Genomic DNA, 23,098 nt, shown 5'->3' with positions numbered 1-23,098 from the left:
TATATAAAAATGATCAGCACAAATGACCACTAGAACAGACATGACTGCTTACCAAACTATGCAAGTTACACTAAGTAAAAGACAGGCTCTCCACATATTGTATTAATGGGGACCAGATTAAGTCTAACTTTTGTTGGGACCCAAGCACAGTGTACCTAACCTTCTCCAGAGGCAGAGATGACATCACCTCCTTAACCCACTGCATAAAGGAGGGCGGCTTTGCAGACTTCCAGTGAAAGAGGACAAGGCGGCGAGCTAACAGAGTGGCAGCATTCTGGTCTAGGGGAAGTTCCCCAATAATGTCAGTGACCGGGTTGGGGCTAACAGTTGTATTACACATATGTGAGAAAGTCTCAAAAATGGGGTCCCAGAGGTCACTCAAAGATTGGCACGACCAAAACGTGTGTCCCACAGTCGCTGCATCTCAAACACTTGGGGTCAACATTTGGGTATATTTTTTGCCAATCTGTCATTTGAGTAATGGAGACTTTGCAAAACCTGAAACTGAATAAGCCCATGCCTTATTCAAAATGATGATGTGTGGATACACTCAATACTTTGTTGCCATATATCATCTGGTAGCTCGCCACCTATGTCTTGCTCCCATGCAGATTTTGTATTTGCAAAGAAAGGCGGATTAATGGTCTGTATTATGTTGTATAATCTCCAGATTGTGCCCTTCAGATAAGGGTTAAGATCTAAGCACATCTCGACTGGACACGAGACAGTGGGCTAGAGTGGAAATTAATCTAAATGTTTTTTGGCAAAGCTGTGAGTTTGCAGGTATCTAAAAATGTGTTGGGAATATTATGGTCAACCCTCAGAGTATTGAATGAGACCTATGTGTTATCAACAAATAGGTCACAAAAATAACACCAGATCGCTCCTGTGCCAGAACTGGAATGCCGTGTCAATCTGTGACCCTGGGAAGGGATGATTAAATGTTAATGGAGAGCAGCCGCTTGCTTGTTTAAGTATAAAGTGACTTCGGAATTGGGACCAGATTTTAAGGGAGGGTTTCTAAAATTCTAAAAGATCACCTAATTTCAGTTCATGTGACTAAACAAGCAATGTATAGTGTAGAGAATCAATGTACATTCTAAACCGCTGTGAAGTATATTGTCAATAACCAAAAATATTGTATTTTCAGCATTTTGAAAGATGCAAAAACTAAACTTAAGAACGGGAAGCATAGAAATAGCACACACATAACAGATCTACAGTGCATTCGGAAAGTATTCAGACCCCTTGACTTTATCCACATTTTGTTATGTTACAGCCTTATTCTAAAATGGATAAAAATGTGTTTTTTCTCATCAATCTACACACAAGAAACCATAATGACAAAACAAAAACAGGTTTGTAGATTTTTTTGCAAATGTATTAAAATAAAAAAAGATCACATTTACATAAATATTCAGACCCTTTACTCAGTACTTTGTTGAAGCACCTTTGGCAGTGATTACAGCCTAGAGTCTTCTTGGGCATGACTCTCTCTACAAGCTTGGCACACCTGTATTTGGTGAGTTTCTCACATTCTTCTCTGCAGATCCTCTTAAGCTCTGTCAGGATGGATGGGTAGCGTTGCTGCACAGATATTTTCAGGTCACTCCAGAGATGTTCTGGGCTCTGGCTGGGCCACTCAAGGACATTCAGAGACTTGTCCCAAAGCCACTCCTGTGTTGTCTTGGCAGTGTGCTTAGGGTCGTTGTCCTGTTGCAAGGTGAACCTTTACCCCAGTCTGAGGTCCTGAGCACTCTGAAGCAGGTTTCCGTCAAGGACCTCTCTGTACTTTGCTCCGTTCATCTTTCCCTCGATCCTGCCTAGTCTCCCAGTCTCTGCCGCTCAAAATCACCCTCCCCCACCAGCATGATGCTGCCACCACCATGCTTCACCGTAGAGATGGTGCCAGGTTTCCTCCAGACGTGACGCTTGGCATTCAGGCCAAAAAGTTCAATGTTGGTTTTAATCAGACCAGAGAGTTTTGTTTCTCATGGTCTGAGAGTCCTTTAGGTGCCTTTTGGCAAACTCCAAGTGGGCTGTCATGTGCCTTTTATTGAGGAAAGGCTTCCACCTGGCAACTCTACCATAACGGTGTGATTGGTGGAGTCCTGAAGAGATGTTTGTCCTTCTGGAAGGTTCTCCCATCTCCACAGAGGAACCCTAGATCACTGTCAGAGTGACCATCGGGTGGGTTCTTGGTCACCTCCCTGACCAAGGCCCTTCTCCCCTGATTGCTCAGTTTGGCCTGGTGGCCAGCTCTAGGAAGAGTTTTGATGGTTCCAAACTTCTTCCGTTTAATAATGATGGAGGCCGTTGTGTTCTTGGGGACCTTAAATGCTGCAGAAATGTGTTGGTACCCTTCCCCAGATCTGTGCCTTGACACAATCCTGGCTCTGTGCTCTTCGACCTCATGGCTTGATTTTTTCTCTGACATGCACTGTCAAATGTGGGACCTTATATAGACAGGTGTGTGCCTTTCCATATCATGTCCAATCAATTTAATTTACCACAGGTGGACTTCAATCATGTTGTAGAAACATCTCAAGGATGGTCAATGGAAACAGTATTCACTTGAGTTCAATTTCGAGCCTCATAATAGAGGGTCTGAATAGTTATGTCATTAAAAAAAAAATAGCAAAAATATCTAAAACCTGTTTTCACGATGTCATTTTTGGGTATTGTGTGGAGATTGATGATTAAAAAAAATCGATTTTAGCGTAAGGCTGTAACGTAAAAAAAATGTGGAAAAGGGAAGGGGTCGGAATACTTTCCGAATGCACTGTACTTCTTCTTAGACTGGCTTTCAACGAAAATGACAGATATATAACTCACATTTCTATGTCAAATTGGTTGGGTTTCCCAAAATGTACAGCTTTAACAAGTGAAATTATTCTGCTCCTTAACCACTCATTTGATACCATAGCCTTCATGTCATAACTCTTCCTAACGGTTAGGAGTCACCTGATAGCGCCAATCTATCCTACAGTATACTGAACAAAAATATAAACACAACATGTAAAGTGTTTGTCCCATGTTTCATTAGCTGAAATGAAAGATCCCAGAAATGTTCCAAACGCACAAAAATTCCAAAAGCATCAAAAGTTATCTCAAAGTTTGTGCACACATTTGTTTACATCCCTGTTAGTGAGTATTTCTCCTTTTCCAAGATAACCCATCCACCTGACAGGTGTGGCATATCAAGAAGCTGATTAAATAGCATGATCACTACACAGGTGCACCTTGTGCTGGGTTTCCATTCTAAAGGAGACCACTCTAAAATGTGCAGTTTTGTCACACAACACAATGCCACAGATGTCTCAAGTTTTCAGGGAGTGTGCATTTTGAATGCTGACTGTAGGAATGTCCACCAGAGCTGTTGCCAGAGAATTTAATGTTTATTTCTCTACCATAAGACACCTCCAATGTCATTTTAGAGAATTTGGCAGTACTTCCAAACGGCTTCAGAACCGCAGACTAGTGTAACCACGCCAGCCCAGGACCTCCACATCCGGCTTCTTTACCTGTGGGATCGTCTGAGACCAGCCACCCAGACAGCTAATGAAATTAGTATTTTTGTCTGTAAAAAAATCTGATTGGCTAGGCCTGGCTCCTCAGTGGGTGGACCTGGGACCAAAGAAGGTGGATCTATGCGCCCATCCATGGCTGTGCGCCTGCCCAGTCATGTGAAATCCATATATTAGGGCCTAATGGGGCGGCAGGGTAGCCTAGTGGTTAGAGCGTTAGAACAAATCTGTCGTTCTGCCCCTGAACAGGCAGTTAACCCACTGTTCCTAGGCCGTCATTGAAAATAAGAATTTGTTCTTAACTGACTTGCCTGGTTAAATAAAGGTAAAATTAAATTCTTTATTAACAGTGTACTTGAAACAGTCAACCATTGCTACTCCAACTTCCGGGATGCCTACAAGGCCCTCTCCCGCCCTCCTTTCGTCAAATCTGACCACAACTCCATTTTGCTCCTCCATTCTTATAGGCAGAAACTCAAACAAGAAGTACCCGTGATGAGGACTATTCAATGCTGGTCTGACCAATCAGAATCAACGCTTCAAGATTGTTTTGATTACGCAGACTGGGATATGTTCCAGGTAGTCTCCGAGAATAACGTTGACGAATATACTGATACGGTGACTAAGTTTATCAGGAAGTGTATAGCAGATGTTGTACCCTATTAAAACCTACCCTAACCAGAAACTGTGGATAGATGGCAAAATTTGCGCAAAACTGAACGCGCAGACCACCACACTTAACCATGGCAAGGGGACTGGGAAAATGGCAGAATATAAACAGTGTAGTTATTTCCCTCCGCAAGGCAATCAAACAGGCAAAATGTCAGTATAGAGATAAAGTGGAGACGCAATTCAACGGCTCAGACATGAGTTGTATGTGACAGGGTCTACAGACAATCACGGACTACAAAAGGAAAACCAGCCATGTCATGGACACTGACGACTTGCTTACGGACAAGCTAAACACCTTCTTTGCCCGCTTTGAGGATAACACAGTGCCAACGACGTGGCCTGCTACCGAGGACTCCGTGGCCGACATGAGTAAGACATTCAAGCGTGTTAACCCTCACAAGCTGGCCGCATCCTCAGAGCATGAACAGACCAGCTAGCTGGTGTGTTTACAGACATATTCAATCTCTCCCTATCCCAGTCTGTTGTCCCCACACACATCAAGATGTCCAACATTGTTCCTGTACCCAACAAAGCTAAGCTAACTGAACTAAATGACTATCACCCCGTAGCACTCACTTCTGTCATCATGAAGTGCTTTGAGAGACTAGTCAAGGATCATATCACCTCTAGCTTACCTGCCACCCTAGACCCACTTCAATTTGCTAACCGCCCCAATAGATCCACAGATGATGCAATGCACACTGCCCTATCCCATCTGGACAAGAGGAATACCTATGTAAGAATGATGTTCATTGACTATAGCTCAGCATTCAACATCATAGTATCCTCCAAGCTCATCATTAAACTCAAGGCCCTGGGTCTGAACCCCACCCTGTGCAACTGAGCCCTGGACTTCCTGACGGGACACCCCCAGGTGGTGAAGGTAGGAAACACGTCCACTTCACTAATCCTCAACACTGAGCCCAACAAGGTTGTGTGCTCAGCCTTCTCATGTACTCCCTGTTCACCCATGACTGCGTGGCCACGCAAGCCTCCAACTCAATCATCAACTTTGCAGACGACACAACAGTACTGGCTTGTTTACCAACAATGATGAGACAGTCTACAGGGAGGAGGTGAGGGCTCTGGGAGTGTGGTGCCAGGAAAACAACCTCTCACTCAACGTCAACAATACAAAAGAGATGATCGTGGACTTCAGGAAACAGCAGAGGGAGCATCCCCCCCCTATCCACATCGATGGGACTGCAGTGGAGAAGATGGAAAGCTTCAAGTTCCTCGGTATACACATCACTGACAAACTGAAATGGTCCACCCACACAGACAGTGTGGTGAAGAAAGTGCAACAGCGCCTCTTCAACCTCAGGAGGCTTAAGAAATTAGGCTTGTCACCTAAAACCTTCATAAACGTTTACAGATGCACAATTGAGAGCAACACAACTGTATCACCACCTGGTATGGCAACGGCACTCTACTGCCTTCACAGGAAGGCCCAAAAGATCATCAAGGACAACAACCACCCGAGCCACTGCCTGTTCACCAATTTGTAAGTCGCTCTGGATAAGAGCGTCTGCTAAATTACTTAAATGTAATGTAAATGTAATGTTCACCCCACTATTATCCAGAAGGCGAGGTCAGTTCAGGTGCATCAAAGCTTGGACCAAGAGACTGAAAAACATCTTCTATGTCAAGGCCATCAGACTGTTAAATAGCCATCAATAACACATTAGAGGTTGCTGAATAGAACACTAGTCACTTTAATAATGTTTACATATCTGTATTCTGTTCTACTGTATCTTAGTCTGTGCCGATCTGACATTGCTCGTCTATGTATTTATACTATCGTTAAAAGTTTAGGGTCACTTAGAAATGTCCTTGTTTTTGAAAGAAAAGCAAAAAAATTGTCCATTTAAAATAACATCAAATTGATCAGAAATACAGTGTAGACATTGTTAATGTTGTAAATGACTATTGTAGCTGGAAACGGCAGATTTCTTTAATGGAATATCTACATACAATAGGTGTACAGAGGCCCATTATCAGAAACCATCACTCCTGTGTTCCAATGGCACATTGTGTTAACTTATCCAAGTTTATAATTTTAAAAGGCTAATTGACCATTAGAAAACCATTTTGTAATTATGTTAACACAGCTGAAATGTGTTGTTCTGATTAAAGAACCAATAAAACTGGCCTTTAGACTAGTTGAGTATCTGGAGCATCAGCATTTGTAGGTTCAATTACAGGCTCAAAATAGCCAGAAACAAAGACATTTCTTCTGAAACTCATCAGTCTATTATTTTTCTGAGAAATGAAGGCTAACATAGTCTTCAAACATAGTCTGGGACAGTTGTGGGATGCGATAGATCCCAAAGGAATACAACCACTAGCATAAAAAAAACGCTTTTTGCAATGTGGCTGACATAACAGATCAGAACATTTAGCTTGAAATGTTTCCAAACTATTAGGCTAATTCTTCACATTATAAGCACAGCAATGCGCACATGGTAGTAGGCTATAAGCAGAATGTTCCATTTGCTGAAAACACCATTATTAAAAGTGACCACAAAAGCAATTATGCATGTTATGCTTTTATTATAAAGGTGCATTTTTGTGAAGAAAATGTGTCAGATCTCTCCAAGGAGATGTATTTAACTAGCTCCGAAAACAACAGGACACCGGACTACAGTAATAGCCACGAAAACCCCACTCAGACTCAGTCCAGGGAAAACCCACCTGTAAAACATGAGCTAATAAAACGAAACCCAAACTCACTGACAGTTCAAACGAAAACAATCCCGAACAAAACCCCAAAGGAAATGTCTAATTAAATACCCCCCTAATTAACCAAATTGAAACCAGGTGAAACACAAAACAGACATAACCAAAAGAAAAGGAAAAAGGATCGGTGGCAGCTAGTAGACCAGAGACGACGACCGCCGAGCGCCGTCCGAACAGGGAGTGACAAACAAAATGATCTTCCCCAAACTTTACTCAACCGCTGCTTATGTATGCCAGTTTGCTCTACACCACTTGTAAAGGGGATTAATGAGCTTTATTATATTAAGAAGTTATTTGGCCACTTCAGTTGTGATACAAACCTTGTCAAAACCATATAGGCCTATCAGCTAGGCTACATGAGGTGTGCAACTATGATTTGAAAAAGTCGCAAGAAAAGCATTGTTTCTTATGCTTGGCATCATTCACAAGTGATAGGCTAATATTGTCACCCATCAGACTATTCCTGATTTAATCTTGTCTTTACATATACTAAATAATATGTGTGACATTTTTTTAAAATTCAGAATGGACCATTATCATGCACCTGCACTGAAACTGGCAATACATGTCATCTATGCACTTGAATATATAGAATGTAGGGCGGTAGGCTATGCTCCTGTTGTAAATCTAAGCAATGTGCTTAATATTAGGAAAGGTGAGAAATAAATATAGTAGACCTAGCCTATAGAAAGCTGATTGGATCCTCCTCTTTTTAGTAGATGCCATTACTCTGTTTTCTCGCGCAAATGCATAGCCTATAGAAATGTTGTGCAACATGAGCTCATGGGCTCTCATGAAGTGTTTGATTAGATTTTCGATTACATTTGCATTGACATCAGAGTGATTAGAGGGACAATAGAGTGCTAAGGACCAGGCAGTTAGCAAGTTTGGTAGGCTATTAATCTTGGGGCTAGGTGTCCCGCTAGCGGGATTGAAGCCAACAACATCCGGTGAAATTGGAGGGCATGCAATTCAAATAAATATGTGTAATATTAAACATTTATGAACATACAAGTGTCTTATATCATTTAAAAGCTTATCTTCTTGTTAATCCAACTGCATCGTCAGATTTCAAAAAGGCGTCACGGCGAAAACATACCATGCGATTATCTGAGGATATCATCATATTTGTCAACCAGCACAGGCTTCACAAAATCACAAATAGCGTTTAAGTAAATCACTTACCTTTGAATATCTTCTTCTGTTTGCAATCCCAAGGGTCCCATATACAACATGAATGGTTGTTTTGTTCAATAAAATCCTTCTTTATATGCCAAAAATCCAGTTTAGTTGGCGCCATTGATTTCAGTAATCCACTCGTTCAACATGCAGACAAAGGAGTCCAAAAAGCTACCGGTAAACTTTGTCCAAACAAGTCAAACAATGTAAATAAACTGTAATGTTTAACACAGAAAATACTATGTTCAATAGGAAAGGAAAATTTGTAAGCGCACGCCTTTGCCCTCGCTGAAAGACTGATTTGGTCCAGGTGCTCTCCCAACAAAAACTTAAAATACTTGTTCGTTTTTCAGAAAAGAAGCCTGAAACCTTGAATAAAGACTGTTGACATCTAGTGGAAGCAATAGGAATTGCAATTTGGGTGACAGACATAGGGGTTTCCAACAGGTTTCCATAATAAGAGCCTGGGAGCTGAAAAAAATAATTCTAGTTGGATTTTCTTGGGATTTTCGCCTGCCCTATCAATTCTGTTATAGTCTCAGTGTAACGGTTTTCTAGGTGTGAAGGAGAGTCGGACCAAAATGCAGCTTGTAGATTGCGATCCATGTTTAATGAACAACGTAAACACGAATGAACACAAACACTACAAAACAAAGAACGTAAATAACGAAACGAAAACCGAAACAGCCTATACTTGTGTCAACTAACACAGCGACAGGAACAAAGACACTAAGGACAATCACCCACGACAAACTCAAAGAATATGGCTGCCTAAATATGGTTCCCAATCAGAGACAACGATAACCCCCTGCCTCTGATTGAGAACCACTCCAGACAGCCATAGACTTTGCTAGATAACCCCACTAAGCCACACACCCAACACCCCACAAAACCCCAAGACAAAACACACCAAAATAAACCCATGTCACACCCTGGCCTGACCAAATAAATGAAGACAAACACAATGTATTACGACCAGGGCGTGACACTCAGACATTATGTTAACTGTTTAAGAACCGTTTAAGAAACGTCAGTGTGTTTTCTATCCAATGCTACCAATATTTATATATGCATATCCTGGCTTCTGGGCCTGAGTAACAGGCAGTTTACTTTGGGCACATCAGTCAGGCGGAAATTCAGGATACTGCCCTCTAGCCCTAAGAAGTTTCCAGCAGCAGCATCAGAGAGAAGCCTAATTACCGTGACTAAATGGTCACATGGAATTTGACAGCTTTCATGACTCATGACCACAAGTGTGGCGGTAATACGGTCACCGCAACAGCCCTATTCATCAATGTTTGCTTCATTCTGACCAATACTGGGTCATTCTTCTCGCTAAACTGAGACCTTGAAACTGCTTCGTTCTCAAAACATACTGCCAAATTCCAGATACTGATAGTGAGGATTTGTCACTTGCATGAACATCGGAATTAGTTATTAGAAAAGCACAAACAAAACATTTTCCATCATATTCCCTCCTCTTATCACTCAATCTGTAATAATTATCATGACATTTTATAGGTAAGCCTTAGCTTATAGCTTCTATCATAAGGTTCTATACTTTTATTGAAGTAAGGCAAATCGACACATAAAACAAGACAATTCATAATTTCAAAACCTTCATTCTGTTTTGTATAATTCTTCTTGTAAAACCATGGCTTAAGACATTCACTTCATACAGTTACACATATGCTTCATTACACAATTTCATTGATGGATTCTGGCAATGACATTTCCCGCTGGAGCTTTTGTCGTGAGTGTCACGTTAATGACAGATCGGTATCTCAATGCATTTATAGTCTAAAGTACAATAGATTTCGCAGCGTGCAGACCTGCACAATCATCCCGATACCTCAAAATCAGTTAAGGGCACAGTTGTCCACCCCCCTGCCTCCCGGCACTCATTCTTCTGCCATTTCAGTTGTTCCCAATGGCACATGTTAAAAGTGGATGGCCCTTGATAATGTCCCGATTTTCTCTCACCTGAGCCACCACTGTCCTTTACAGTCCATTATGTCTTGTTAATTTTCCTAATAGTACACCAGCAACATGAGAGAAGTTTGGACGGGATCTCTCTCCATGCTCACTCCACGTGGACTCATGTGGCATGAGAGGCATGAGAGAAAAGGCAGTTGATAGCTTTGATTGGATGCGGTGTACTGGCTGCTGGCATGGACTCAGGTCTCACAGTAGAAGTGAGGAAGGACTATAGTGAACACCATTGTCACCATTACTTCAGCCAGTTCGAGGGGGTGAGGTTCACACTGTTCTCAGACGATTTATCCCTTCATGCATTTAAATACCATCTGTGGTCACCTTCACCATAACCTCGAGAGAGGACAGACCAGAACAACAGTTTAGTTTAGGGCATTTCTGATTCAGGAAATCAAGAAAATTATTTACTTTATGACACATTTTTCACTGTATGACAAATTATTACTACTACCAATATTCTTAATACAAATGTCTTAGTCAAATGTCAAAGAGAAAAACAACACACAGTTGAAACAATTTTTTTCCCTAAAATCCATGTCAATCTCACTGCAGAGGGCCAATCCTTTTTTGTTGAAGCAAGACAAAAACAAAGTAAACAAAACAAAAGCAATATACTTCTTTATATATCACTCGATATACTTCATATATCACTTGAGATGGGGAAATCTTAAATCCATTTTGAGTAACTGTCAACCATTACCAACATATTTCTTATTTTTATAGGCAGGCATGTGAACAAAATCAATTAGCATATTTACCAAAGGCCCCCAGGGGACTGGTAATGCCCCCTTTGGACACATGACTTACATCGTGATTTACGCATCCCCAAAACACAACACTGCCTGTTAAATCAAAATAACAAATATAATTAGAATTACAACCCGTGATGACTCCATCTTAACTTAATTGTACCCATATGGTAATTCAAGGAATAGTAAAAAAGACTAGAGACAGGTGTCCCATATTCAGGGGCAGTAGTCACTCTCTCTCTTTCTCTTGTTCCCGAATCACACACAGGACTGTTGATAAATTCTAAACTTCTTCCTCATTTTCTAGTGTTTACACAGCCCATTTAAATCTCACCCAATGGCTCTAGTCTTTCTAGCGAGGGTGATCAGGTCTCAGGTCAGATCAGGTCAGAACAGAGGTCATTCAAGCCCATTAAGTGATTGTTTGTTTCCCTGTAAATCAAATCAAATCAAATGTATTTATATAGCCCTTCGTACATCAGCTGATATCTCAAAGTGCTGTACAGAAACCCAGCCTAAAACCACAAACAGCAAGCAATGCAGGTGTAGAAGCACGGTGGCTAGGAAAAACTCCCTAGAAAGGCCAAAACCTAGGAAGAAACCTAGAGAGGAAGCAGGCTATGTGGGGTGGCCAGTCCTCTTCTGGCTGTGCCGGGTGGAGATTATAACAGAACATGGCCAAGATGTTCAAATGTTCATAACTGACCAGCATGGTCGAATAATAATAAGGCAGAACAGTTGAAACTGGAGCAGCAGCACGGTCAGGTGGACTGGGGACAACAAGGAGTCATCATGTCAGGTAGTCCTGGGTCACGGTCCTCAGACATAATTGAAAGATATTTCAAACATTTTGTGTATCTGATTTACATGGGGTTTTTCAGTACATTTCTTATGAAGGTGGGTTGTGTGTGCGTGCTGGTGTGTGTATGGTAAAAATTGTAAGATAAAAACAAATTAAATGGCCATTCCTTACTTAATTTAGGAGCTACCGCAACAGCTAGATTCGGGCACTCATTACCTGTATTAACTGCACCTGTTTGAACTCGTTACCTGTATAAAAGACACCTGTCCACACACTCAATCAAACAGACTCCAACCTCTCCACAGTGGCTAAGACCAGAGAGCTGTGTAAGGACATCAGGGATAAAATTGTAGACCTGCACAAGGCTGGGATGGGCTACAGGACAATAGGCAAGCAGCTTGGTGAGAAGGCAACAACTGTTGGCGCAATTATTGGAAGAAGTTCAAGATGACGGTCAATCACCCTCGGTCTGGGGCTCCATGCAAGATCTCACCTCGTGAGGCATCAATGATCATGAGGAAGGTGAGGGATCAGCCCAGAACTACACAGCAGGACCTGGTCAATGACTTGAAGAGAGCTGGGACCACAGTCTCAAAGAAAACCATTAGTAACACACTACGCCGTTATGGATTCAAATCCTGCAGCGCACGCAAGGTCCCCCTGCTCAAGCCAGCGCATGTCCAGGCCCGTCTGAAGTTTGCCAATGACAATCTGGATGATCCAGAGGAGGAATGGGAGAAGGTCATGTGGTCTGATGAGACAAAAAATAGAGCTTTTTGGTCTAAACTCCACTCGCCGTGTTTGGAGGAAGAAGAAGGATGAGTACAACCCCAAGAACACCATCCCAACCGTGAATCATGGAGGTGGAAACATCATTCTTACTGGTTGGTAGGTGATCAAATACTTATGTCATGCAATAAAATGCTAATTAATTACTTAAAAATCATACAATGTGATTTTCTGGATTTTTGTTTTAGATTCTGTCTCTCCCAGTTGAAGTGTACCTATGATACAAATTACAGACCTCTACATGCTTTGTAAGTAGGAAAACCTGCAAAATCGGCAGTGTATCAAATACTTGTTCTACCCATTGTATAAAAAAGACTTGGTTGTGGACATTCCATACATCCTGGGAGAGTTTTCTGCATCTTGGGCATGAAGTCTTGATAAACCCATGCGCATACAGAATTATACTTCAGACACATCAGATGATACAGTGTCCCGTCAAGCTGAATAGGCACCTTTTAAAGTAAACAGCCCCAGAGCTCCTCTCTTGTAATCATTGCCATTTTACCTGTTGCATTCACATACAGTTCTGTACAAACTGTCCCCGGTACATAAACTAGTCAAAATATGAAACCTGCTAGGACCTTCAAAAGGTTGGTGCAGGATTATCAGCACAATATTTGTTACTAAAAACATTTACTTGGATCTACTTATTCTGGATACAATTCCATGTAATGGAAACAGATGATTGTTTTAGATGACATTACTTACTTAAACCAATGGACACATTTCTATGTAATGGAAACAGATGATTGTTTTTTATGAAATTACCTTCTTACCTAAATCACTGGTGCTACTCAAACTATAGAACTGAGTAATAATAATTGGAAATTGTCAAAAACGTGTCTTATTCAATTAATTATTCATACCTCTGTCACAAATTTCTCCACTGTGTCCCTTACAGCCTGTTTGAGTTCAGTGTTTACTGGTGGCTATCTATTGTTCCACAGGAAGCTTATATCCAACCCAAACACCAGACAGCGGCCTCTAATTTAATATCAGTACCAATGCTCTATCCTTCTGTTTGTCATGTGACCTTGTATTGAAGCATTTACTTCTTCAAAATACTAAGACATTGCATTATTAGAGTGCTATCTGAAAGCCAATTACCATTCACTTCGTTACTTTCACTAGTCTCCATATCTGTTTCCCTCAACTTGGACTCCCTTCCCAATAGGAAGACCTTCTCAATCTTATACACTCTGATCACATTTTCTGTTTCATACTTATTCATACTTATTGAATTATTTCAAAATGTATTACCAGTGTGGTGAAAATGTCATAATAGTTTATAGTATTGGTTACGGGTAAGTCAAGTCCCGTACAATGCTTTAACCTTATCTTTATCACATGATCCGTGATGGACCCTGAACATTTCTCACAATACTTTTTTACTTTACACCACTTACCTACGTCTACGAGTGGGGGTGCAAGTTGATTATTATTATTTATATTGTTACTTGATCATCTCTAGTAACCCATTCCAATCAGTATTATGTTACTTTGTCTCTAGTAACCCATTATACATGTGTGTTACATCACAAATTCCTCCTCTACACCAGTGTTCCAGTCCTACAGGGGTTTAAATATTCACTCTAGTGTTCTATTTAACAGCATATTCAGAATAATACTCTCTTCTTTCGTATCTCCATACAGAATCCCTATTTAACATTATACATCTTTAGTTATTCACGTCCACACCACCTACAACGATCACAGCGCAGCAGCCCGAGAGGTACACATATCATGTTCTCCAGGAAATGTCAGTGTCCGTGGGCATCAATGAACTTCATTGTTTCCAGCCCTTGTCCATCTCAGCTGTTGCCCTCTCAAACATTTCAATGGCTTCTCGTGTCATTGCTCACTACCTGTAGATCGTTGGCCGGTGGTGTTCACTATATGTATCTTCAACGGTTCCTTGTGCTTTCTCGACCACATAGACACGTCTCTTATAAATGCCTACAGACAATTGTCAGTGGGGCCTCCTGCCCTCACTCTAGCCTTCTCCTAAGACTAGCTTGACGCTACTTCCTATACATTTATAATAACCATAGATAACGTAATAGATTGGAAAACTCAGCTAATAGAACTGGTTGGGGAATTCATTCAGACACGCACAGTAATCTCCCATATTACCTCTTTCACACCCAAGCTAGTCCCCTGACAGCTCCCATTCACTCAGTACTAAATAGTCTTACTATCCTAATTTCACTCTTTTTATTATCCAAATTTCAATCAGCTTAACACATCCTTTCACACTCACACAACATTCACATCCACATTCACTTAGTACTATTCCCAAACACACTCAGTAATCTCCCTTATTACTCCATGTACCTCTTCAATTATTCTCTTCCGGCTCTCACAGATCTGTTAGTTTTTCTTTAAGAATTCCTCCTGTTCTCCACTCATTACCTGTATTAACTGCACCTGTTTGAACTTGTTACTTGTATAACCTCTCCACAATGGCCAAGACCAGGGAGCTGTGTAAGGACATCAGTGGTAAAATTGTAGACCTGCACCAGACCTGCACAAGGCTGGGATGGGCTACAGGACAATAGGCAAGCAGCTTGGTGAGAAGGCAACAACTGTTGGCGCAATTATTAGAAAATGGAAGAAGTTCAAGATGACGGTCAATCACCCTCGGTCTGGGGCTCCATGCAAGATCTCACCTCGTGGGGCATCAATGATAATGAGGAAGGTGAGGGATCAGCCCAGAACTACACGGCAGGACTTGGTCAATGACCTGAAGAGAGCTGGGACCACAGTCTCAAAGAAAACCATTAGTAACACTCTACGCCGTCATGGATTAAAATCCTGCAGCGCACGCAAGGTCCCCCTACTCAAGCCAGCGCATGTCCAGGCCCGTCTGAAGTTTGCCAATGACCATCTGGATGATCCAGAGGAGGAATGGGAGAAGGTCATGTGGTCTGATGAGACAAATATAGAGCTTTTTGGTCTAAACTCCACTTGCCGTGTTTGGAGGAAGAAGAAGGATGAGTACAACCCCAAGAACACCATCCCAACCGTGAAGCATGGAGGTGGAAACATTATTCTTTGGGGATGCTTTTCTGCAAAGGGGACAGGACGACTACACCGGATTGAGGGGAGGATGGATGGGGCCATGTATCGCGAGATCATGGCCAACAGTAAGAGTATTGAGTATTGAAGATGGGTCGTGGCTGGGTCTTCCAGCATGACAACGACCTGAAACACACAGCCAGGGCAACTAAGGAGTGGCTCCGTAAGAAGCATCTGTGGCCTAGCCAGTCTCCAGACCTGAACCCAATAGATCATCTTTTGAGGGAGCTGAAAGTCCGTATTGCCCAGCTACAAGCCCCGAAACCTGAAGGATCTGGAGGAGGTCTGTATGGAGGAGTGGGCCAAAATCCCTGCTGCAGTGTGTGCAAACCTGGTCAAGAACTACAGGAAACGAATGAGCTCTGTAATTGCAAACAAAGGTTTCTGTACCAAATATTAAGTTCTGCTTTTCTGATGTATCAAATACTTATGTCATGCAATAAAATGCAAATTAATTCATTAAAATCATACAATGTGATTTTCAGGATTTTTGATTTAGATTCCGTCTCTCACAGTTGAAGTGTACCTATGATAAAAATGACAGCAGACCTCTACATGCTTTTTAAGTAGGAAAACCTGCAAAATCGGCAGTGTTTCAATATTTTAATATCCAGATTTCAAATCAACTTAATAGCCAAATGTCAATGCTGTTATTATCCCAATTTCAATCAGCTTAATACTTTCCACACTCACACAACATTCACATAAACATTCACTATACTCACACATCTCACATCCACATTCACTTCATGCTATTACTTGACTTAAGACTAGTGGTACCCTCCTCAATTTTGAGGTTTCGTTTTATTGATTTTATTATAGTTTTTTTTCTATTTTTATACAAATTCATTTAAATTGACTTACTGAAATCAGTTGCCGTGTCCCTCAATTGTTTGCGGATGTTGTGTCTCCTCCAGGCAGATCACAGTTTTTGGTCAGATGGGAATTTTCCTCAAGCTTCATAAAATGCGCCATTGGTTTTCCTTGCAGACCCCCACTGGAAAGCTCCACATGCAGAATCAATCATCCTGACCAATCATCATTGACTCCAAATTGTTGTGGAAATTACCACCAGGGACACTCAAAGTCAATCTTGAATGAATCATCCTTTATTATCAGCACGCTGGAGAGTTTCCAACCAACTCAATGCACCAAGTACAGATGTCAATCAGGAGCTCCACCTGGGGTAGTCCCGTTAGTTCTCTTATATACAGACAGGTTATATTTGCAGGACTTTGCTTATTCATCACTCATAATTAATAAATCATTAAAGTTTGCTTCATTCATGTGACCAACCAATACTGGGTCATGCATGTGACAGACCAAGACCTCACGAGGTTTCTTCTCTAAGCTGAGACCTTGAAACTGAGATTTTTTGTTCTCAAGACAATGGTCTGGGCGTACTGCCAAATTACAGATACTGATAGTGAGGAGTCGTTCAGTCACTTGCATGAATACAGAAATTGCTTATTAGAAAAGCAAAAACATAAAATGTTCCATCACACTACGATAGGGCAACTATATAACCATGATAGGGCATCTATGTACCCATGATAGGGCTCCTATGTAATTCTGATAGGGCATCTATGTACCTATGATAGAAGCCCTATGTCCAACTAGCTCTCATAGTCTCACGTCAGAATTAGATGTTCACCCATGTTGAAGTTGTTGCAAAGTGTTTAAAGTTAAGTTCAGGCATTAACTCCAGAATCTTAAATTTAGGCATTAACTCCAAATGGTTAAGGTAAGAGTTAAGGTTTGGGATAGGATTAAAACCCAAATCCCCAAAATATATTGTATTACTGGATTTTAACTTTCAACCTTTGGAATCAGAGGCAGATGATTACACCCATGTGCCATTCCCATCCACAACATCTGAAAAAAAAAATACTTGAAGGTAACAGTGCTCACTGTTGCCCCTAGTGGCTGGTTTCCACGTCATCTCCCGACATCCTCAGACATGGATGGATGTCGAATACTGACTTGTATCATGGGTGACCAGGCTTTCTGTCAGTTTTCTCTGACCTAAGGCCCACACCAAAGTTTCCTGGGGATCGCAGGGCCTTACTTGATTTGACCGTTCCCCCTACCCACCAAAGGACAAGCAACAGCTGCAGAAGAAGTGAAGAGTAGGGGGAGTGCTAATCACGTCAGATCTAGTATTCAAACTCAACAGTATCAAATAAATTAATACAGTATATTATGATGTCACTTCATGAGGTGGTGCATTAACCTTGATCTCTATCCATGCTGCTCCCTCAGAGGACAAGCAGAAGAAGAAGAAGCAGGGAAAGGAGAAGAGTGCAGGAGAGAGAGAGGGCAGCAAGACCCTGCAGCGCTCCAAGACCTTCGTCAGCCTCCTTTTTAAGAGAGATGCACGGAGAGACATGTCCGGGAACAGGAGAGAGAGAGACACATCACGGGACAGTAGAGAGACAGGGACAGGGGACTCCCACAGGGGTCGATTTAAATCACCCTCCCACCATGCTGACAAGGGTGAGAGGACCAAGATACACTGGCACAACTTTATAGAAAGACACATCCTACATTCACTTGGACAACCACACAAACACATGAATGCATGCATGTTAGCAATCAGACACACAAAAGCACCAGTCCTTCCATCTCAGACTGGAGACCTTCACGCCCATATCCCTGTTCAACACTGACCATAGACACGACCCTAACCCTAGCTTCATGCCCACATCCCGGTTTAACCCTAACCATAGCCTCAACCCTAACTCTCAACCACAACCCTAACACTAACCTCACTGTGCAACCCAAGGTGTGATACCAGCATAAACAGAAACCCTCTTTAACCTAACCCCACTGGCTATTATACCTCACCCTTACCTCTACCAACTCGCTAGCGTCGTTAAACAGATGTCTCCTAATCACTCTCTAGCATTTTACTAGCATTTACTACTACTCACTCAGTAGCTCTGTAATTTTGTGGTTCAGAGAACAAGCACATTTTCTGTCGCTGTGTTATTTGACCAATGTCAACGTTCATTGTGTGATCATGTTGTTCTATATACCCCCGGATATCTGCCCCCCTGACTTGCTAGATAAAGAGAGGGGTCGTCCGTTCCAGCTGTTGACGTCTCCAAGGGAGACCCGTGCTGGGTTGAAGGACAGCAGCCCCCTGCTTCACCCTGAGACCCTGGGAGAAGTGGAGAACATGGCCAGGAAACTGCTCAGTCAGGACGAGGTCACTGCAGTCATGAGACACTGTAAGCGGGTGAGTCACTGAGCCAAAATGTCAGACTGAGTGAAACACTGTAAATGGGGGCTGTTCTGAGCTGTAATGGCTAATGGAGACATTTTAAAAGTAAATTCTGAACCAAAATGGCAGACTGAGACACTCGGAGAGGGAAAATGCTGAGCTGTAATGACTGTCATAAGACAATGCAGGTAAGTGAGTTCATGAAACAAAACAGCATATTGAGTGAGACACTGCAGAGCTACTGAGCCGGAATGGCTGTCTGAAACAGTGCAAGGGCCAATCCAGAAACAATTCCTTGCCCCTCTTCCTAGACCCTATCACTTTGATGTCCGTAGAAATGAAGGAATCAGACATACAGAAACAAAAATAACAAAGCAAGGTAAATAAACATTATTTCAATCAGGCACTTGTGTGTGTGTGTGTGATGCGGGGCTGGATGCGGGGCGGGATGTCACGAAATGGTCCCTTGAAGTCGTCAGGACATTGAGTCATGGTCCCCTAGAGGTTCTGTCTACAGTAGTTCCCTGTTGGTGCTGGGGTCGTCCCTGAGGACGTTTTTAAGACTTTCTTGGTGCGTTGTGTCATGGCCGCCCGAGTACGTTTTGTCTTGTTCCCGGTTAGTTTTTTCAGGTCATTCTTGTAATGTTGTGTCATGGTCCTGTGGAGGTTTTTGTCCAGTTTCCAGTTTGTCCTTGGGACGTCACCTGATGGTTGCATAGAAACGCCCCCAATAAAAAAGAAGTTCTACCCAGGGCACACACACCCTAGTTTCATTACACATCAGCCCCTGTTCCCAAGCCCATCAAAGCCCTGATTGGTGAACTGTTGATCCAGTCACAGCTCGCTGTCTTTTGACATTGAAAGCTTTTAACTTACATATTTGACACACTTGTGTATGTTTATTCATACAGTAATTGAATATTATTATTTTATATTCTGATAACATAGCAACCATGTTCTGTGTATGTTTGGTGTGACATTGATGGGAATATTCTCCTAGCCCTCAGAAAGTGTTCAGGTGTGTTCTTGCAATGTTCCAATGAAACATGTCTAACATGTTATATTCTGAGAACAGTCAGTGAATGTTTGGTTTTAACACCAAACTGTAACACCAAAACATGCTAAATAGTTTCTTAGGAGGTTTTAACTAACATACATAGAATGTTCCCCCAACTAACGGAAAACTGGACACTCCAACATCAGGGGAACATTAACAGGTAACATAATAAAAACGTTTTCTCCCTAGAATTGTTAGCTGGGATGAGCCTGTCTAGTGGATTTAAGCAACGTTCGCATGCTTTCTGGCAGCCTTCATGGCAGGGATCAGTTATTTTTGCCTCTGGCGCACAGCTTGGTTCCTCTCAATTTCAGACATACAGTACCTACCACTTTCGGAGCAGTTAATAGTGAACAGACTGTACCCATAGTACTGTAGACTGATGAGTTTCATGTAAAGTATGGTTTCCTGTGTGTGTCTGAATGTCTGACAATGATCGGTGTGTCCGCCAGCGTCTCAGACAAAAGACAGATTTTCCCCGTCATTTATAGATGTAGGATCTTAATTTGAGCCAGTTTGCGACAGCAGAAAAAGAATCCTGCAGCAACAGGAAATGTGAATTATTATGTGGATTATAATTAATGGACATTTTTGTAGGGGTTGATACGTACATCTGAAACTCAAATACACTACAAGTAGAATTTCCTATCTGCAACAAAATAGTGATGAAATTAAGACCCAACATCTGTATGACAAGGGTCAAATATCATCATCATCATCTGATCTCGCTCTCCCAGTCTAGTGATATTTTTTTGATATTAGACAAAAGGGTTAGCGATATGTGTCTGATAGTGTATGTATGTTTCTAAATAAACCTCTCCTCTCTTTCTCTCTCTCTCCCTCTATCCGTCACACTCACTCGCTCTACTCCTCACACCAAAATGGTCAACTCCTCAGTTTTTCCTTCAGAACTCTGCATAAGCTATCAGGGTAGCATCATCTGTACCTTGTCTAAAATCCACACACGTGCATAGCGGGTAGAGGGAAGGGAATAGAGGCTTGACCGAGGGGTACATTTTTTAAGATGAATACCGTGAATCTTCTCTCACCTGTCCAGTTGTTTCAGATGTAGGAAAGGAAAACATCATTATTTATTATAGACTATTAAGATGAACCCTCTCTCTTTCTCTCTCTATCTGTATCAGTTTATGTTGGAGTGTGTGGTGGAGGATCTAGTACACCCTCTACTGGCCATACTGGACCGACCTGAGAAACTACTACTGATACGAGAGATCAGGTGTGTGTGTGTGTGTGTGTGCGCGCGCGTATGTCCGTCCGTCCATGCGTGTGTTTCCATGTGGGATGTATGAGTGTGTGTGTGTGTGTGTGTGTGTGTGTGTGTGTGTGTGTGTGTGTGTGTGTGTGTGTGTGTGTGTGTGTGTGTGTGTGTGTGTGTGTGTGTGTGTGTGTGTGTGTGTGTGTGTGTGTGTGTGTGCTATATGCTAGTGTGGTTAATGTACTCCATGGTGTGTCACTACTATGATACGACAAAGCAGGTGTGTGTGTGTGTGTGTGTCTGCATGTGTAGTTCCTCTCACCAAGCCTCTCTCTGTGTCTTTCCAGGATGCTGATCCCTCCTACAGAGCTGGGCCGTTTTGACAGTATTGTCATGCCCTTTGAACTGGAGGCCTACGACATACTGAAGAGCCGCTCATGTAAGAACATCAAAAATATCCGGGGCGGCAGTCTGTTTCTGCTCTAGTGCTAACTCCTTATAGAAGAGGCAGGTGGCAGCGGGAGGAGGTAGGGAACTGGTCTGTCTGCCCAATATAAAGGATCAAAACTGGCAGAGGAACAAAAATAATTCCAACAATTGTTTACAGACAAATTACGTATAATTCACTTTATCACAATTCCAATGGGTCAGAAGATTACATACACTAAGTTGGGTGTGCCTTTAAACAGCTTGGAAAATTCCAGAAAATCATGTCATAGCTTTAGAAGCTTTTGATAGGCTAATTGAGTAAGAATTTGAGTCAATTGGAGGTTTACGTGTGGATGTATTTCAAGGCCTACCTTCAAACTCAGTGCCTCTTTGCTTGACTTCATGGGAAAATCAAAAGAAATCAGCTAAGACCTCCTAAAAAAACAATGTAAGCCTCCACAAGTCTGGTTCATCCTTGGGAGCAATTTCCAAACGCCTGAAGGTACCATGTTAATCTGTACAAACAATAGTACGCAAGTATAAACACCATGGGACCACGCAGCCGTCATACCACTCAGGAAGGAGACACGTTCTGTCGAATAGAGATGAACGTACTTTGGTGCAAAAAGTGCAAATCAATCCCAGAACAACAGCAAAGGACCTTGTGAAGATGCTGAATGCTGAAAACGAGTCCTATATCGACATAACCTGAAAGGCCGCTCAGCAAGGAAGAAGCCACTGCTCCAAAACTGCCATAGAAAAGACAGGCAACGGTTTGCAACTGCACATGTGGACAAATATCAGACTTTTTGGAGAAATGTCCTCTGGTCTGATGAAACAAAAATAGAACTGTTTGGCCATAATGACCATTGTTATGTTTGGAGGAAAAGGGGGAGGCTTGCAAGCCGAAGAACACCATCCCAACCGTGAAGCATGGGTGGTGGCAGCATCATGTTGTGGGGGTGCTTTGCTGCAGGAGGGACTGGTGCACTTCACAAAATAGATGGCATCATGAGGATGGAAATTATGTGGATATATTGAAGCAACATCTCAAGACATCAGTCAGGAAGTTAAAGCTTGGTCGCAAATGGGTCTTCCAAATGGACAATGGCCCCAAGCATACTCCCAAAGCTGTTGCAAAATGGCTTAAGGACAACAAAGTCAAGGTATCGGAGTGGCCATCACAAAGCCCTGACCTCAATCCCATAGAACATTTTTTTATTTTTTTAATGAAAAAGCATGTGTGAGCAAGGAGCCTACAAACCTGACTCAGTTGCACCAGCTTCTGTCAGGAGGAATGGGCCAAAATTCACCCAACTTATTGTGGGAAGCTTGTGGAAGGCTACCCGAAACGTTTAACTGAAGTTAACCAATTTAAAGGCAATGCTACCAAATACTAATTTAGTGTATGTAAACTTCTGACCCACTAGGAATGTGATGCCACCAACAAAATGTTGAATATTTGGGGCATGCAACCATCGCAGCTCTGCAGATTTTGTTGTGAGGATACAGAATCAATATACCATTTGTTCTGGTATTGCCCTCAGGTAGCCAGTTTCTGGTCTCAGGTTCAGGAATGGCTAAAAAAGCATAACATTATTCTAAAATTGACCCTAGAAATAGCATTGTTGAGAGATCTG

The 23,098-nt window shown here is 42.1% G+C and overlaps 1 protein-coding gene across 1 annotated transcript in view; it reads left to right on the top strand.

Annotated features, from left to right (window-relative positions):
* LOC127909342 (PDZ domain-containing protein 7-like) overlaps positions 1-23,098 on the top strand; it is a 54,843-nt gene that overhangs the window by 16,446 nt on the left and 15,299 nt on the right. The window contains exons 8-11 of the mRNA XM_052470247.1: positions 17,793-18,026; positions 18,599-18,771; positions 20,959-21,050; positions 21,377-21,468. Coding sequence (XP_052326207.1) covers positions 17,793-18,026; positions 18,599-18,771; positions 20,959-21,050; positions 21,377-21,468 — 591 coding nt within the window. The remainder of the gene's footprint in view (positions 1-17,792; positions 18,027-18,598; positions 18,772-20,958; positions 21,051-21,376; positions 21,469-23,098) is intronic.

This window comes from Oncorhynchus keta, chromosome 2 (genome assembly GCF_023373465.1).
Source record: "Oncorhynchus keta strain PuntledgeMale-10-30-2019 chromosome 2, Oket_V2, whole genome shotgun sequence".
NCBI lineage: Eukaryota > Metazoa > Chordata > Actinopteri > Salmoniformes > Salmonidae > Oncorhynchus > Oncorhynchus keta.
This window is presented reverse-complemented; position numbering and strand designations above follow the sequence as displayed.